This window comes from Sminthopsis crassicaudata, chromosome 2 (genome assembly GCF_048593235.1).
Source record: "Sminthopsis crassicaudata isolate SCR6 chromosome 2, ASM4859323v1, whole genome shotgun sequence".
NCBI classification, from domain to species: Eukaryota; Metazoa; Chordata; class Mammalia; order Dasyuromorphia; family Dasyuridae; genus Sminthopsis; species Sminthopsis crassicaudata.
In genome coordinates, this window is record NC_133618.1 from 208,426,151 (window position 1) to 208,445,432 (window position 19,282).

At 35.0% G+C, this 19,282-nt stretch overlaps 1 protein-coding gene across 4 annotated transcripts in view; it reads right to left on the reverse strand.

The window, feature by feature from the left end:
* Positions 1–19,282, reverse strand: part of SRD5A2 (steroid 5 alpha-reductase 2) — an 81,536-nt gene that overhangs the window by 11,381 nt on the left and 50,873 nt on the right. For all 4 annotated transcript variants that reach the window (XR_012486166.1, XM_074288131.1, XM_074288130.1 and 1 more), the window contains exon 2: positions 1,105–1,268. Coding sequence is in view for 3 of the 4 variants with exons in the window: in XM_074288131.1 (XP_074144232.1) it covers positions 1,105–1,268 (164 nt within the window). In the remaining variant the exon portion in view is untranslated. The remainder of the gene's footprint in view (positions 1–1,104; positions 1,269–19,282) is intronic.

A 19,282-nucleotide genomic window follows, 5' to 3' on the forward strand; every position in this document is an offset into this window, starting at 1 on the left:
AAAACTAAAGTATACTACTAGCATGCCTATTGTCATGAGCTTCATGATGCCTACAATCCTTAGTCTAATAAGTATGAACTGATACTTGAGCCAGACTACAGGTGTGTTCAAAACACACAAGCATTGAAACCATGGCTCACAGAAAGTAAGACCAGAGTACTTGTTATTATATATGTATTGTGTATATGTATGTGTGTGTGTGTATATATATATATATATATATATATATATGTATATACATATTTATGTGTATTTTTGTATGTGTATGCACATATTTTTGTGTATATTATATAATATGTTATATAGAAATTATGTATTTAGAGCTATCTCTATAACTATATCTTTATATAAAAATATAATTATAAAGATTTAGAGCTATCTCTATAACTATACCCTTACATAAAATATAGTTATAAAGATATATCTGTAGAAATAGATTAATAAAATATATCTAAAGCTATATAGGTATCAATATCTCAAGAAGTAACAGTATTTTATAAATAGTGTTATTTTAAGTATGGATATAGATACATATCTGTAAAATAAAATGTAGATAACATAGAGAGGGAATATATAATATGGATAACTATCTCTAGAGATATTGATATTTATAGCAGATATAGATAACTCTTTATATCTGTATTTCTATATAATATAGCTATAATATAGAGATAGTTATCTATATAATGTAAATGTAGTTATCTATCATATAAATAGATGTCAATATTTGCTTATATCTATAGCCCCATCTGAGGCTATTATGTATCTAGATACATGGATATTTTAGACAGATACTGCAAATGAATCATAGCCTGGGCACATAACTGAACAGAAAGAGAAGAGCAGCTGAATCAATTTTGGGAACTGGCAAAATTCTGTTTCCAACCTCCAACTTCTACCAGAGCAAAAGCCCATCTTTTTAACAGACCATTTCTTTTGCATTTTAATGGCTACAAGTTATAGATCATCAGAGTCTTCAAAGAACTAAATAATCAGGAGAACTCAGAAGCGAATGGATTATTGGTGCATGGTGGCCATGATCAGGAAGAAGTATGTGACAAATAATGAATTACAAAGGGGAATTGGAGTAAAGTTAGTAATTACCTGAAGTAAATCGGACATCAGTGAACCATTCATCAGGGTATTCAGCACAGTAAATTAAATAGTGTCCTTGAAGGAAGCCATTCATGGTACAGAAAATAAGGCCTGGAAAAAGTATTTTGAGTGGAAAGGGACTTCCTCTGGTGAGAAGGCTGTAAATAAATGTCCTAGGGAAAATTTAAAAAGAGAAACAAAAACAAGTTTAAAAAACAAATAAAAAAGTCAAAGCAACCAGATAAAGTTTCAAATGCCACTTTCTACATAAGACCTTCCCTAATATAGAGATAATCTCTTCATTAAGTAAAATGGTATGGTAAGTGAAAAGGTTTTCAAGCCCTGTTGTTGAGCCATACCAGTCTTCCAACTCTTCATGACTTGTTATGTTCTTACTAAGTGCTAATGAGATAATGAGATATTAGGTTCTTATTTGATCATGTTATTTGTTACATACTTCTAGCATGTATTATGTTACTATGTTACTATGTGTTTATGTAATTGATGTAATTATGTGTAATGCCTCCCATATTGATGGATTTATGTTTCAAGGTCATGACCACCCTATGTTCTAATCAAAAGAAAGGGGGAGATGTTAGGTTCTTACTAAGTGCTAATGAGATAATGAGATATTAGTTTCTTACTAAGTGCTAAGTCAGTACTTAACAATTCTCTAATTCTGGCCTTTACTGGGAGTTTTACTTGTGAACTCCTGGGGAGGAACTTTCATGCTTAGGAGGAGCAAGTTCATTGGTTGAAGTAATTTTTCCCAGAAGCCCTTGAGTTATCACATGCCCATTCTCTGGGAGGATAAAAAAGGGTGGCACTCAAGAGATAGAGAGTCATGTTTGGACCAGACTTGAGGTGGCTCTCTGGAGGAAAGAAGAATCTCTGCTCTAGGCCAAAGTTGAGGCGGCTCTCTGGAGGAAGAAGTCTCTCCTCTAGACCAGAGAGCAATCGCCAGTTTCTGGAGACAACAGCACATTACAATGACCCATTTGTGGTTTTCTTGGCAAAAATCCTGGGGTGGTTTGCCATTTCTTTTTCCACCTAATATTGCAGATAAGGAAACTGAAGTAAAGTTAAGTAACTTCCCAGGGTCACACAGCAATATCTAAGATTGGATTTGAATTCAAATTTTCCTGATTCCAGGCTCAGCATTCTATCCAGTGAACCATCTAGCTGTCCCTATCAAGCCATAAAATGTTATCTAAATGTAAGCTATCATTATCTGCTTTCTCAACATTTTATGTTTTTCATGCATTTATTATATTTGTAATTTATAGTATGAAGATCTGTGTATGGGTCTTCTAGATTATAATCTACTTGAGAAAGTTTTTTTTATTATTTATCTTTCTATCTTCTCTGGAGATTAGCACACAGTATTATAATTAATTATATTTTAATTACATTAATTAATTACAAATTACTTTTAAATATTTATTTAATTTAACTCAATTATATCACTTCCCCTCTGATAAAGAGTCTTTTCTAAATGGCACACTAGTCCCCTGTAGGTAGAACTATGAATAAATGGAGAGGAGGAGGGATTGGTATCATTCTAAAAGGGTATCTACAACAACATAGCTTTTGAAACAGAGATCCTGTGTAGACATAATCCTAAAGAGATCAAAAGTTAAAATAAAGGTCTTTCTCTACCAAAATATCTGTAACAGTACTGTTTGTAATAACAAAGAATTTAAAATAAAACAGAGGTCCATTGACTGAGGGACTAGCTAACAAGCAATAGTATAAGAGAATATTAGAAATTATTATTATTTTACAAGAAATAGTGAATATGAATGAATAAAGAAGGCTGGAAATCCCTATATGAGGTGATACAAAGTGAAGTAAATACAATCAGGAAAACAATAAACACAGTGACTACAATACAAATTGAAAGAACAACAAAAATAGAAACACAAGCATATTGATGACCAAGCTTGACTCCAAAAAAGAAATAGTAGAATGTTCCCTCTGAAACTATAGATGCAGAACACAGCATTGACTAAAACATTGATTAGTTTTGCTAAACATTTTAAAATAATATTTCTTTTTTATTTTTTACTATAAAAGATGGCTCCTTGAGTGGAAGCAAAGGAGGAAAGGAGTATATTGAGAAATGAAAGTGGTATAAATAACAATCAATAAAATGATCAAGATAAAGACAAAAATAAAATAACTTTTTTTTTTTTTTTTTTTACAAAATGTAGAAAAATACCAGTAAGTCACAAATGTGCACACTTTTAGATCTGGCGCAATTTCAAAACTTCATACTTCATATTGCTTTATAGATCTGACAAAGTACTTTCCTGAGACAAAATGTGTGATGAGAAAATGTAATTCCCTGAAATTATTTCTATCGCAGGCCGAGCAAACATAATCAAGATGACAATACTCCCTAAACTAATCTATTTATTTAGTGCTATACCAATCAGACTCCCAAGAAACTGTTTTAATGACGTAGAAAAAATAACAACAAAATTCATATGGAAGAACAAAAGGTCGAGAATTTCAAGGGAAGTAATGAAAAAAAAACAAATGATGGTGGTCTAGCTGTACCTGATCAAGAACTATATTATAAAGCAGCAATCACCAAAACCATTTGGTATTGGCTAAAAAATAGACTAGTTGATCAGTGGAATAGGTTAGGTTCACAGGGCAATATAGTGAATAAAAATAGCAATCTAGTGTTTGACAAACCCAAAGATCCCAACTTTTGGGAGAAGAATTCATTATTTGACAAAAACTGCTAGGGAAACTGGAAATTAGTATGGCAGAAACTAAGCATGGACCCACATTTAGCACCACATGCTAAGATAAGATAAAAAAAGGGTCCATGATTTAGGCATAAAAAACGAGATCATAAATAAATTAGAGGAACATAGGATAGTTTACCTCTCAGACTTGTGGAGGAGGAAGGAATTTGTGACCAAAGAAGAACTAGAGATCATTATTGATCACAAAATAGACAATTTTGATTACATCAAATTAAAAAGCTTTTGTACAAACAAAACTAGTGCAAACAAGATTAGAAGGGAAGTAACAAATTGAGAAAACATTTTTACAGTTAAAGGTTCTGATAAAGGCCTCATCTCCAAAATATACAGAGAATTGACTCTATAAGAAATCAAGGCATTCTCCAATTGATAAATGGTCAAAGGATGTGAACAGACAATTTTCACATGATGAAATTGAAATTATTTCCACTCATATGAAAGAGTGTTCCAAATCACTATTGATCAAATAAATGCAAATTAAGACAACTCTGAGATACCACTACTCACCTGTCAGATTGGCTAAGATGACAGGAACAAATAATGATGAATGTTGGAGGGGATGTGGGAAAACTGGGACACTGATGCATTGTTGGTGGAGTTGTGAAAGAATCCAACCATTCTGGAGAGCAATCTGGAATTTTGCCCCAAAATTTATCTAACTGTGCATACCCTTTGATCCAGAAGTGCTACTACTGGAAATACTAAAGAAGGGAAAAGGACCTGTATGTGCCAAAATGTTTGTGGCAGCCCTTTTTGTAGTGGCTAGAAACTGGAAAATGAATGGATGCCCAACAATAGGAGAATGGTTGGGTAAATTACGGTATATGAATGTTATGGAATATTATTGCTCTGTAAGAAATGACCAACAGGATGAATACAGAGAGGCTTGGAGAGACTTACATCAACTGATGCTGAGTGAAATGAGCAACAATGATACTGTATGAAGATGTATTCTGATGGAAGTGAATATCTTCAACAAAGAGAAGACCTAATTCAGTTCCAATTGATCAATGATGGACAGAGTTAGCTACACCCAGAAAAGGAACACCAGGAAATGAGTGTAAATTGTTGGCATTTTTTGTTTTTCTCCCCAGATTATTTTTACCTTCCGAATCCAATTTTTCCTTTGCAACAACAAAATTCGGTTCTGCACATATATAATGTACCTAGGATATACTATAACATATTTAATATGTATGGGAATGCCTGCCATCTAGGGGAGGAGGTGGAGGGAAGGAAGGGAAAAATTCGGAACAGAAGGGAGTACAAGGGATAATGATGTAAAAAATTACCTATGCCTATGTACTGTCAAAAAATGTTATATTAATTATAAAATTAATTTTAAAAAAGAAATTATTTCTATCCCAAATGGATACTCAAGAATAAGTAGGAAAAGTGTTAGAAGTTCAGTGGATAAAACCAAACAGATATGTTCTAATTGGCTAAGAGATTTTCTCACATCCTCTGGGTCCTACATAAAAGCATAAATAAAGTTGGCTGGTATCAGGGAGGTCTAGCAAGTAGTTTCAAAACAAACAGGGAAACAATGTTTCATTAAAGTCCTGAGACTGCCTTAGAAATATTTGAAAACTGCTTTGGGGAAAAGAAAAGAGATCTTGGCTTCCAGCCTCAGATATCCAAGCTGCCACCTTGTGCCACCATCCCTTTGTCCAGAGGAAGATCTTGCAAACTTTGAAGTATCCAGAGAGTGTTGAATTCCCCATTTTTTGGTTAATATCCTACCATCATCCTCTTGAGGTGAAAGCAGCTAGAGGTAGTGTATTCGTCAAGAGCCAAGAACAACTATGAAAAGGTGTTCCAAATCACTATTGACCAGAGAAATGCAAATTAAGATACTTTTGAGATACCACTACACACCTCTCAGATTAAGATGACAGGAGAAGATAATGACAAATGTTGGAGGGAATGTGGGAAAACTGGGACACTGATACATTGTTGGTAGAACTGTGAGCAGATCCAGTCATTCTGGAGAGAAATTTGGAACTATGCTCAAAAAATTATCAAACTATGTATACCTTTTGATCCAGCAGTGTTTCTACTGGGTTTATATCCCAAAGAGATTAAGGGAGGGAAAGTGACCCATATGTGCAAAAATGTTTGTAGCAGCCCTTTTTGTAGTGATAAGAAACTGCAAACTGAGTGGCTACTCATCAATTGGAGAATGGCTTAGTAAATTATGATATATGAATGTTATTGAATATTATTGTTCTGTAAGAAACAATCAACAGGATGCTGAGTGAGATGAGCAGGATAAGGAGATCATTATACACTTCAACAACAATACTATATGATAATCAATTCTGATGGACATGGCTCTCTTCAACAAATGAGATGAACCAAATCAGTTCCAGTAGAGCAGTAATGAACTGTACCAGTTATGCCCAGCAAAAGAACTCTGGGAGATGACTATGAACCACTACATAGAATTCCCAATACCCCTATTTTTGTCACCTACATTTTTTATTTCCTTCACAGCCCAATTGTACACTATTTCAAAGTCCGATTCTTCTTGTACAGCAAAATAACTGTTTGGACATGTATACACATATTGTATTTAGTTTATACTTTAACACATGTAACATGTATTGGTCAACCTGCCATCTGGGGGAGGGAGAAGGGGGAAAGAGGGGAAAAATCAGACAAAAGGCTTGGCAATTGTAAGTGCTGTAAAATTACCCATGAATATAGCTTGTAAATAAAAAGCTATAATAAAAAAAGAAAGAAAGAAACGATCAGCAGGATGCCTGGAGAGACTTACATGAACTGATGCTGAGTGAAATGAGCAGAATCAGGAGATCATTATACATGGGAACAAGAAGACTACACAATATTCAATTCTGATCGGCTTGGCTCTCTTCAACAATGAGATGATTCAAACCAGTTCCAGTTGTTCAGTGATGAAGAAAGCCATATACACCCAGAGAGAGACATGTGGGAACTGAGTGTGGAACATAACATAGCATTTTCACGCTTTCTGTTGATATTTACTTGCATTTTGTTTTCCTTCTCAGGTTTTTTTTTCTTTCTAGATCTGATTTTTCTTGTGCAGCAAGATAACTGTATAAATATGTATGCATATATTGGATTTAACATATATTTTAATATATTTAGCATGTATTGGACTACCTACCAATTAGGGAAGGAGGGAAAAATTTGGAACAGAAAGTTTTGCAAGGGTCAGTATTGAAAAATTACCTATACATATGTTTTGAAAAACAAAAAGCTTCAATAAATAAAAAATAAAATAAAAAGAGTGAATGTTGAAAATTATCTTTGCATGTATTTTAAAAATAAAAAGCTTCTTTTAAAAAAAAGAGCCAAGGGCAGAGACACGTTCACCATGATTGAGGGGAACTTCTTAAGTATTCAATAAAAGAGAAAAGATCTTAAAGTGACCAGGAGCTATGTAACTCCTCTAATCCTTGTGATTTCTAAAGAGAAGCCTACTTTCTCATGAATTCTTTATAAATTTATGAGAAAATGTATTACAGATTTTTGAGATGATATTTTCTATTAGAGGCTGACAATTTACATACCAAAGGCCAAATCCAGACCTTTATCTGTTTTTTATAATTCTCAATCTAAGAATTGCTTAATCATTCTTACAAAAACAGGAAATGGACTGTTTGACCCAGGGATTAGAGTTTGCCAATTCCTATTTTAAAGCAACTATTCTTACTAATATTTTAGTAAATTTTTATTGTTGCTCAGTTATGAACAGAATCTTCATGAGTCCTTTGGGGCAGAACTTTCTAGGCAAAGATACTGGAGTGGTTTGGCATTTCCTTCTCCAACTCATTTTACAGATGAGGAAACTAAGGCAAATAGAGTTAAATGATTTGTTCAGGGTCACAGTTAATAAAACTGGAATATGTCTGATACTGGATTTGAACTCCTAAAGTTGAGTCTTACTGATTCCAAGTCCAGTGATATATTTTCTGTGCCACATAGTTGCCCCATTTTAGTAAATATCCCTTTCTAAAGGCTACTCTAAGATTATCTAAATCTAAAAACCTAAATTATTAATCTTTTAGGGAAGCATACTGGTAGTTGGCATTAGATGACATTGGAAAGTTATATACAGTAGGGGTATCTCTAGCATCCTAGGGGAGAAATAGCCTTACTAAGGGGGTAAAATAGTTCTATTCTAGAACCTGAGATTAGTCTGGAGAATGAAGAATAAGAGACAGATTCTCAGAGTTTCTAGGACTTCTACCAGGATAAACAAATTCATACCAATTATGCTGTCCAGGCAATGATCTGTACTTGATTCTACCCCAACCTGTGCCCAGGGAGATAAAAGATATCAGTAATACAGTTTGCTAAACAAATTGCTATGGTGGCAGGAGAAAAGAATCTAGGAAAATGGGAACAAGTAGATAGAAAAGTAAAATATTTTGTAAATTTCACCATCATTTTTTTTATTATAGGACAGAAAAAAATCCCTAGATCATGCCATGATTCTTTTAACCTATTTAAGTTTGTTTGAGGACTCTTTGTAGCATATATATAGCCACAGAATTAATTCCAAGGGTAAAATATTTTTAAATAATGAATTAGGAGGTCTATCATGCAAATTTAACAATATTTACTATTATATGTACAAAAAATAGTTGTCACACACAAATAGTTATATAGATAAAATAAAATACAAATCTTGCCTGCAAAGAACTTTTATTTTATTGGGAAGACTGGGGGCTATAAACCAGTGATACTCCAAAAAGGAGAAAGCATGATAGTATCATTGATCCAAAACAAAATTCCCCAGGAAAAGTTGAGGAAAAGAACATTTTCAGGTATTGTATCTGGAAAGTATCTAAAAATTTACATAGTTCAATTTCTTTATTTCTCAGATATCCAAGAAAGATAGAGAATCTTCATGACATAGCAAATAAAGTACTGGCTTAAAGACTCCTCAAGTCCTGGATTCAAATCATACCTCAGACACTCATGAAATATGAGACCTTAGGAAAGCACTTAACTTTTCTGAGTTTCAGTTTCCTTATCAATAAAATGGGGATAATCTCACAAGTTTGCTGTGAAGATCAAAAAACTCTTCTCAACAAGCATTCATTAAACACTTACTATAGGCCAGGTATTGGAAATATAAAGATAAAAATGAAATAAGTGTTATGCCACAGTTCTCTTTTATTGTCCTGACTCAGTTTCCCTAAATTGTCCTGCCTCAGTTTCCCTAATTGTTCTGCCTCAATTTATAATTGTTCTGCTCAATCCTGCAAAACCACCCCTCCCTCTTAATCAGAATATTTGATAAGGATAAAAGGTCTTATATTTTAGAATGTCAGAATGCCTCTCCCCATCCTAAACTATCAGAATATCAGACACCCTCTTATCAAGATGCCTCTCCCCATCTCCGGGGTGCTTCCCCATCTCTGGTGGCTCATCCCACCTTGTCAGAGTCCTGTTCCGCTCTCAGCACCCTGACTTTGCCCCTGTCTCACTCTACCCACTGTGTCTGAGCCATGTGTATATAGGTCATTGAGAAGTCACATTGTTTGCTGGATTCTTGGAGATTATAGTCTCACTTAGCCCTGGTGAACCAAGCCATGAAAATATTTGGTTCCAGTAAATCTCTCCCTTTCAAATAAAATATTAAATACTCTCTAATCTCTATCTTGCCTCAGTTTCTCCAGCATTACATAGACAGGGGCTATTTGCTCTTAGTGAACTTACATTTTGCCAGGGTAGATACAATAACATAGAAAATAAATACAAAGTCAATGGGTAATTGCTAGCAGTGGGGATTGTAGGAAAGGGATAACAAGAAGGATCTCATGATAAACTGGGAAGGAAATCAGTGGTTCCTTTTTTTTAAAAAAATATTTATTTAATATTTTTATTTTCCCCAGTTACATTTAAAATAATTGTTTACATTTGTTTTTAAAACTTTGATTTGCAGATTCTTTCCATTTCCCCCCACTCCCCATTAAGAAAGCATATGTGAAGCTATGCAAAACACCACTCAAGAAAAGAAAATCCTCAAGAAAAATAAAGTTGAGAGAGAAAAAAAAGAGAGAGCAGAGAGAAAAAGAGAGAGAGATTTCGCTTCAGACACAATCAATTCTTTCTCTGGGTATGAATAGGATTTTTTCATCACCCCTCCTTCAGAATAGTTGTGGATCATTGTATGCTGAGAAAAGTCATTCACAATCACCCTACAATATTGCTTTTACTTTGTACACAGTATAATTCACTTTATTTGAGTTCACAGAGGACTTTTCAGATTTGAGAGAATCCCGCTTATCATTTCCCATAGAACAATAATTCCATCATAATCACAGACCATAATTTATTCAGCCATTCCCTAGTTGATGGGCATCTCCTCAATTTCCAATTCTTTGCCTTGTAAAAAGAACTCCTATAAATATTTTTTGTACATGTAGGTCCTCTTCCTTTTAAAAAAAAATCTCTTCTGGGATTTATATGTAGTAGTGATATTAAGTCAGAGGAGATGCATGATTTTATAGCCCTTTGAGTATAGTTCATATTTTTGATCATTTATCAATTAGGGTATGGCTCTTATTTTTTATAAATTTGATTCAGTCCTCTATATGTCTGAGAAATAAGGCCTTATCAGAGAAACTTGGTTCAAAAAATTTTTTTACAATTACTATTTATTCTCTTCTCTCTCTCCTTTCACCTTGTTCCTCCTAAGAAGTTAAGCCAGAAATCCTTATAAGCAAAGGTGAGGAGTAAGTATTCCTGGTATAAGAGACATCCTGTTCAAAGGCAAAGAAACAGGGAATTGATTGTCCTCTGTAAGCAAGAAAATCCAATTTGGAGCTAGATTTTAAAAGGCTTTGAAGGCCAAATTAATAAGTTTATGTACGATTCTAGAACTATTACAGACCATCTGATATGACAGAAAGATTGCTGCATTTAGAGGACAGGAGATCAAAGGTCTGCCCCCTTATTGGAGGATTGCATTATAATGTCCTTAAGCTCTCTTTCAACTCTAGCTCCATACTTTCATGGCACGTACAGAGCAGTATTTTAGGAAAATCACTCTAGCAAAATGGTGGATAGATTCAAAAAAGGGAGAAAATAGGTAGAGAGAAAAATAAGGCAGTAATGGGCATCATTCAGAGAGATTCTGAGGGTCTAAAATAGGGCGGTACCTGTGGGAGAAAACAAGAGTAGTGAATGGGAAAGGTATTGAAAAAAAGGTGAAATTATCAAGACTTGGTAACTAAGGGGATAAGTACAGTGAAGGAGAATGAGAAATGCTATATAAATAAATTGTTGTTTCTGTTCAGTCAATTCTGATTCTGTGACCCCAAGGACCAGTAGGTTTTTCTTGGAAAGATATTAGCCATTAATTTCTTTGGATTAAGTAATTTGCCCCAAATTACATAGTTAATAAGTATCTAAGGTCAAAATTTGAATGCTGACCTTTCTGCTCTTTTGGACTCCTGATTCAGTGCTCTTCACTGCACCATTTAGGTATCCATATAAACAAATGTTAAATATTATTATTAAGTGATTTCTTAAAGAGCACTCAGTAAGAGTTTTGGGGGAAGGTTGTATTTTGAGCCAGAATTCAAACCCATATTTTCTGATTCCAAGCCGAGGGCCCTTTCCACCACCTCATGAGCTCCCAGTGGAGACAGGCAGCCATACACAGTCTTAGATGGAGCCATTAGTAAGTTATCAACTGAACAGCAAGCAAAGAGGCTTCAAAGGAAATTATAAATTCATACTAGGGAACAACAGAGCTTTAAAATGACCTATAAATGAAGGAAATCTGGAGAGATAAGAGAATTACCCAGCTGCATATATATATATTCCTGTTTTCTTTGTGATTCTTGTTGCAAACTGAGCTTTTATGTCTTCAAGCTTAATTGAGATTTCTATTGCAATTAAAGTTATAGGTCACCCAAAAGGCAATGGAGAGACAGATGTGGCATGGGCCTTGGAGGGGAAGTTGACTGCAACATACCACTAGCAAAGATCTAAGTTGGGGAAGCTGCTCAGTGGAAATCATAGAAACATGTATCACAGGAAAAGAAAGTGGGCTTAGTGAGAGAAAGGGTTGACTGGTAGATAACTTCCAGCCTCTATTGTAACTTTACAATATAAAGAGAACCTGATAATTCCCATTAAATTGTATAGATCCACCATAGAAGACCAACAAAAAGCCATGAACATGAGTTGTACAGGTTGAGATAGTTATAGGAATGCAAACCTAGAATTGAAAATAGACATTTTGTCCAGCCCCTTCATTTTACAAACAGGGAAATAGAGGCCCAGAGACTTTAAATAACTTGCCCATGGTCACAGAGACAATATTAGAGACCTTATTTGCTATCAATTCTCTGACTTCAGAATTGCCAGTGTTGTTTCTAATGTGTAGATATATAGCATTCTACCCCATTAGAAGAAATAATTGCATCAGTGAGATCACAAATCAATCAATGAGTAAGAATTTATTACATAATTACTATAAGCCAGGAACTATGGAAGCCTTGGGGGATACATAGCCAAAAAAAGAAATAGTTCCTACCCAAAAGGAACTTACATCCATGGGGGAGAGACAAATATATATATTTGGTGCATTCAAAATAGGTACCAAATAATAAAAATAAAATGTACACCAAAGATGTTGAAAATACATATTTTAAAATATTCAAAAATAATAAGATCCATTGGTATATTAAAATAACTTTTCACTCTGATGCTTAGCCATGCTCAAAGCCTTTCTAGGTTGAGAAATCCTTCTAGAGGTTCTGTTGAACTTGGAGATGACCTCACTTTCAAGAACCTAGTATCAGTTTCACAGGACAAAAGTTCCTCCAAGAATCGATCTGGCCCCGTGTAGCAAAGACTACTGCCCAGAAAGTTTGATAGCCTAGTTTTAACCAACACAACCTGTAAAACGATCAACTAAAGTACAGCATGTTAGCATGCATGATGGAAATGTAATGAGGGAACCAACCAATGAGGACCCAATCAAGAGGAACACATACACACTTGATGAACATTCTTCAAGAGCAGTGAAAGGTCTGCTTTCCACTTCAGAATATTCTATGACTTATTTCTTTTCAGCCTTTGTGTGTCAAAGAGAGATTTTTTAAACTGGCTGCCAAGTCAGAAAGTTTGTAAAATATCACCATTACTTGCCCTCTGTTTCTTAGTTGGGGACACATTAGGAGCATAAAATGCTTTAAGCCTCTAAGTGGGGAAACCTTTATCTACATAGTTCCTGTTTCACATCTGACTCCTAGGAAAATGCCAAAATATCTAGTGTTATCTCTAAGTCCTGAAGCTAGCTCAAAGAGATATATTCTGTCTTTTCCTGTTCTTGCACAATTGAGGAAGATTCTATCTTCTTCCTAGAAATCAGGGAGTCTGCTATCTGTGGTTTATTATTAATAGTCTCAGGATCAAGATGGGTCTCATAAGTCAATCAAGCATCTTTATGACAGAGAAGGATGATTACCATGTTGTCCTCACTCCCAAGTCCTGTAGCCAACTGCATTTTTTTCCCCACTTACACAACTCTCTTTGTTCTGCTGAACTTCCCAAAATTAAATGAAATCTAGAGAATTCTACCTTAGTATTTGGTCCTTGAGAGGAGACATTGACCCAATTTATCAGTTATTGCTAGCCTAATTAATAAATTGATCATGCTCAGATCATCATCTCTCAATTTATCTTAATTTTCAAATATAAATAGTCCCAAGAAGTTATTGGATTAGATCCAACCCAGCATTGAATAAAAATGACATAAATATATGGTGTCCTTAAAACAATGGAATTGTTCATCTATCATGCTGTGCCACATTGAAAATAAACTTGATGGTGTAAAAATTTTTGTAGCAAAAGCTTTAACATTGAGCTCACTCTCCCTAGAAGCCAAAGTGGTATAGGGAAGAGTGTGACCTCAGGTTCAGGGGGATGTATTTGAACTTCTGTCTTGCTATATCTGCTCAGTAAAAATCCCTTGAAGAAAGCTAATTGATGTTAATTGGTTAAGTGATACCAAGGCACTAATCAATATTATCAAAGATAATGAGGATATATTAATTGGTATTGATTAGATGTTATTAAAGAGAAAATGGCAACAAATATTGAAGAGAATACACTTGCATAAGAATTCAAGCTAATAACATGAGAAAAAATACTCATCTTTTAGGGGAACCCTGAGACCATGAAGGGGAAATGTAGCCAGCTTTGTGCTCTGAGGACCCAATTTGACAATACAAATGGGAGTTGAGATAAGGACTGAAGTGTTTATAAAGAGTATAAGAACTTATATTGATTAAAAATTATAGATCTTTTGAAGTACACAATTATCTGTATGACCAAGGATAGAGTTGGTAAAAGTCAGTAAATTCTGATTTGTTATGGAGTAGATCTGTCTCAATCACAAACCCAAATTCTGAGAAAAAAAAGTGCACTGATGGTTCTAGCACAACTAGACTCAGTATGAATATCCCCTAACAAGAGCTAGCTCAACCAAATAGCACACGATGATGCTCAAGGACTAATAAGTTTGAAGAAATCACTTTCATGGCATCACCAATTTGATCAATTGGCCTGCTACACATGAAAATTCTGTCTGATGACCTAGCATCACAATGACTTCTCAATCTAGATTGGTGAAGGTTGTCCAGCCCTACTGATTTGGCTCTCTGATTGAATCAATCAGGAAACAATCTTGACCATTTGTAAGGAAGCTAAAATACCACATCTCCTAGGTTGTTCTATTTTGGGTTGTTGGGTTCGTGTTATTTTTTAGTAATCTCAACACATGCCTAGAGAAAAAAAGGTTATTTGGGTTAACTAGTAAGTCCTAACCATATAATTTATGTGTATTATCAGAAACAGTACACAGCAACTCAAACTACATAGAAGAGATAAGCATTTTTTCCAGAATGAGAAACTTCACACTTGCACATGGCCATTTTATATATACTTGAGTGGCTGACGAAGATTCAAGGAATCTAGAAAATGAAATAATACTGAAAACACAAAATAGCAATAACTTGTTAGCCTGAGGCAGTTTTTTCCACTCTTCAGCTTTATGGTGCCTTTAATTAATGACTCCCAACAATCATCACATAGTACTGGATCTGTTATTTTTCAGATTGCAGGACATAGGAATGCTGATACAATGGGGATCTGTCTTTCTAATAATATTTAGCTGCTTCTGGGAATATTGTAAACCTTGATTCAGAAAACACAGAGCCCTGAAGGATAGTTTTCCACTGGTTTCTCATAATGCAGGGAAAGAAGCAGAGTTGACAAAGGGCAGACTTATACAGTATTCCCAAGACCTGATGCCAAGAAGGCCCCTTTACATCTTATACAATTTCAAAGCTGCCTGTAATAAACTCCTTATAAAGAAAAACACTGACAGGCTTTGGCTCCTACACTGTGCCTATTCATACAAAGTAAAAAGAAGAGAGTTTAGGCATTTATTTCTATGAAAGAAATCCAAAGGATGAGTAGAGATGTGTTTACATTATATGGACATTTCAAGAGCGGAGAACTGGGAAGTAGATCTGAATTATTTAGACATCTGCTTCAATTGTTCACTTTGGCTTCTACATACAGAGAGACAGCATGTCTTAACTCTGAAAAGTGGTCCCATTGAGCATACTTACCTGTCTAGCGAACACATTTACTATTTACTATGTAAAGTTGTGCTCAGGAATGGATCAATCAACAAGCATGTATCAAGTGACAACTATGAATTAATGAGAGTACAAAGACAAAAAGGAACCATTTCTGGATCTTAAGAATGGCATCAGAACAGTGAAAATAGGGCTGAATTTGGAGCTAGATAATCTAAAATCTAAATACCACCTTTTATCCTGTGATAAATCATAAAGTGATATTTATAAAGTGAAATTTTCTAGGCCCCAGGGTTTTCATCTTTAAAATGAGTAGATTAAACCAAACTCTTCTTTGTTTTAATCTGTAATCCTCTACCACAGGTATGCAGTATGATAAAAGATGCAGGCATATTTTCTCATTCATTTTTGAAGAAGCAAAGTAATAACTAGTAGGAATCTATTATCTGAAGAGCAAAACTCCACTTTTAACAGAGTAAATAAAAGAGAAGAATAAGAGTAATCTCTCTTTCCATATTTACAGACAGCCTTTTAGCAAAGGACTCCAAAGATCTCAAAATACCAAGATGAACGAAAAATATCTCTATTGAACTGACCCTGATTTATAGGAAACCAAACCATTCTCCAATTGATAAATGGTCAAGGGATATGAACAGACAATTCTCAGATGATGAAATTGAAACTATTTCCACTCATATGAAAGAGTGTTCCAAATCACTACTGATCAGAGAAATGCAAATTAAGACAACTCTGAGATACCACTACACACCTGTCAGATTGGCTAAGATGACAGGAACAAATAATGATGAATGTTGGAGGGGATGTGGGAAAACTGGGACACTGATACATTGTTGGTGGAGTTGTGAAAGAATCCAGCCATTCTGGAGAGCAATTTGGAACTATGCCCCAAAAGTTGTCAAACTGTGCATACCCTTTGACCCAGCATTGCTGTTATTGGGATTATATCCCAAAGAAATACTAAAGAGCGGAAAGGGACCTGTATGTGCCAAAATGTTTGTGGCAGCTCTTTTTGTTGTAGCTAGAAACTGGAAGATGAATGGATGTCCATCAATTGGAGAATGGTTGGGTAAATTGTGATATATGAAGGTTATGGAATATTATTGCTCTGTAAGAAATGACCAGCAGGAGGAATACCGAGAGGCTTGGAGAGACTTAAATCAACTGTTGCTGAGTGAAATGAGCAGAACCAGAAGATCACTGTACACTTCAACAACAATACTGTATGAGGATGTATTCTGATGGAAGTGGAAATCTTCAACATAAAGAAGATCCAACTCACTTCCAGTTGATCAATGATGGACAGAAACAACTACACCCAGAGAAGGAACACTGGGAAGCGAATGTAAATTGTTAGCACTACTGTCTATCTACCCAGGTTACTTATACCTTCGGAAGCTAATAATTAATGTGTAACAAGAAAATGGTATTTACACACATATATTGTATCTAGGTTATATTGTAACACATGTAAAATGTATGGGATTACCTGCCATCGGGGGGAGGGAGTGGAGGGAGGGAGGGGATAATTTGGAAAAATGAATAAAATAAAAAAATATATAAAAAAAAAGAAAAATATCTCTATTGAAACTAGACATCTCTTGAGCACCAAAAATGAATGCCATTCTAGGCAAAACAGAGAAAGCAGCCCTAACCTGTAGGTTAAGGGAAAAGAAAGGCAAAAATGTAGGGAGGATGCAGGGAATGTTTTACTTACTACCCTCTGCCTCTGGACAGCTGAATTAGCCTAAAGAGATTTGGTTCTCCATTCACATTGAAGGATATATAAAAGGGTGGAACTTTCTCCTTCTAAGGATGCACTCCTGGGTCCCAGTATCTCCCACTTTCTCTTCTCCTCCAGCAGTATTCTTTTTCCTATTCTTGGGCATTCAGAAAGTAGGGCAGGAAAGAGAGAAGTTTAATGCACATACATAATAAGACCAGTTCAGATTATTTGGATTTTGACACATCCATTCAACTCTCTTGAAGAAGGTATTAGTGGCTTATATTTTTAAAAGCATTCCATTATTTCATTAAGATTAGGAGAGAGAAGTTACTCTCCATCTTTCCCAATCTACCAATCCTTGTTGATAAAATCATAAAAAGAACAGAAATAATGAGATGTTAATGTGTGAAATAAACTATGAAGACTCATCTATTCCTTTTTACCCCTTTATGAGATGTGATGAAGCTTCCCTAGTAGAATTGCAAAGGTAGTTTGCTATTGGTTGGCAAAGTGTAGATCATGCCTCTTGATGGCCTTTAAATTTTTTTAAAAAGCTAATTTACCAACTCTAGAAGAAGAAATAGTAGAATCAGCCTTTGAGAATGTGACCCATGACAAGAAAGGATCATTTTTTAAAAAGGAAAGAGCTCTAGCAAACAGGATTCAAGCTACACTGAAGAACAAGCCTGGGGAACCCACATGAATGACCCTTACAGAAGAAAGGCTACTTTCAAAGATGTATGATACCACTATGATAAGAGGGTTCAGCAGGACCAGCAGTACCAGAGTTTTCTTGGTCACATATGTTCCCTAATACATCACTCCAAGTTTATGTATATTTATGAGAGAGTTTGCCTGAGGTTTATAGGGACAATGTTTTGTAGATACTATTTTTATTGTACCATATTAATAAATGGCTTTGCTATGAGCTAATTGTGTCTATTGGCTGACTATTAAAGGTAGGCACACTGGTAGAGACTTGTAAATCATAGTTTAAATTATAGTAAATTATTAAGTGCAGTCCTACAGAGGACCTTGAATCTGTGAATAGCTATCTGCTATGGAGTCAACCTATAAAACTAGGACTAATGATTTGGGAAAGTAATCCAGAGGAAATGCTACACTAGACTCACTTGTCAGCTTCTCCTTCCTTTAATTTTTGTGTTAATTGTGGCTTATAATAAAGGCTTCTATTGCAGTTTTTCTCCATGATTAAAATAAAATATTCACCATCTTATTACCTCTATACACTCTTTCTAGCTCTTCTTTTCTGCTTGAATTTCAAGGATTGTCTCCTTGCTACCACTATCATCCTGGCCATGATGTAGACATCTTTGCACATTTGAAGGAAGGACATTTTACATGATTTATTCTATTTCTCCACATTTTTTGGTTGGACACATGGTTTCAATTTTATAGGGAATTGACAATAAGAAAACTTTCCATCAGTGTACATCAATATCTGCTCTATAACTCAGTGGCTTCAAGGGGCATTTAGAGGATGTGAAGCACAGTGTGTGTCAGAGGTATGACTTTGATTGGAGTCTTCTAGACTTTAAGGCCAGTCATTGCTCCACTCTGCTACAATATTTTTTTCTTCAGGATAATAACTGCAGTTTCCCACCATTCCTTTATTTGTTCATTCAACATACATTTATAAACACCTCTTATGTTCAATGCATTATGGAAAGTTCTTGGGATACAAAGGCAACCCAACTGTAGGCTTCTATTTCATTTTTTTAAATGCTGACTAACCAAGACAAATTTACATCCATCCCTTCCCAAAGAGACACAACTGCCCTTTGGTCAATAAGAGCATTCTTTCCCAAAGGAAACCCTTCAGATTTTTTAATCAGGCCACAGCTTATAATTTGAATGAATTTACAAAAATACATACTAGATATTGCTGAAGTTGGATTTCATTAATAGTTCCAGTGTACTGTGAGTAACTGTTGGAGGCTGAAAGTGAGATAAAGAATACAGAGAAAGAGGTATTTCCCTCTAGATTTGCAGTTAGCTTTCAAGCTTCTTGGTCTTAGAAC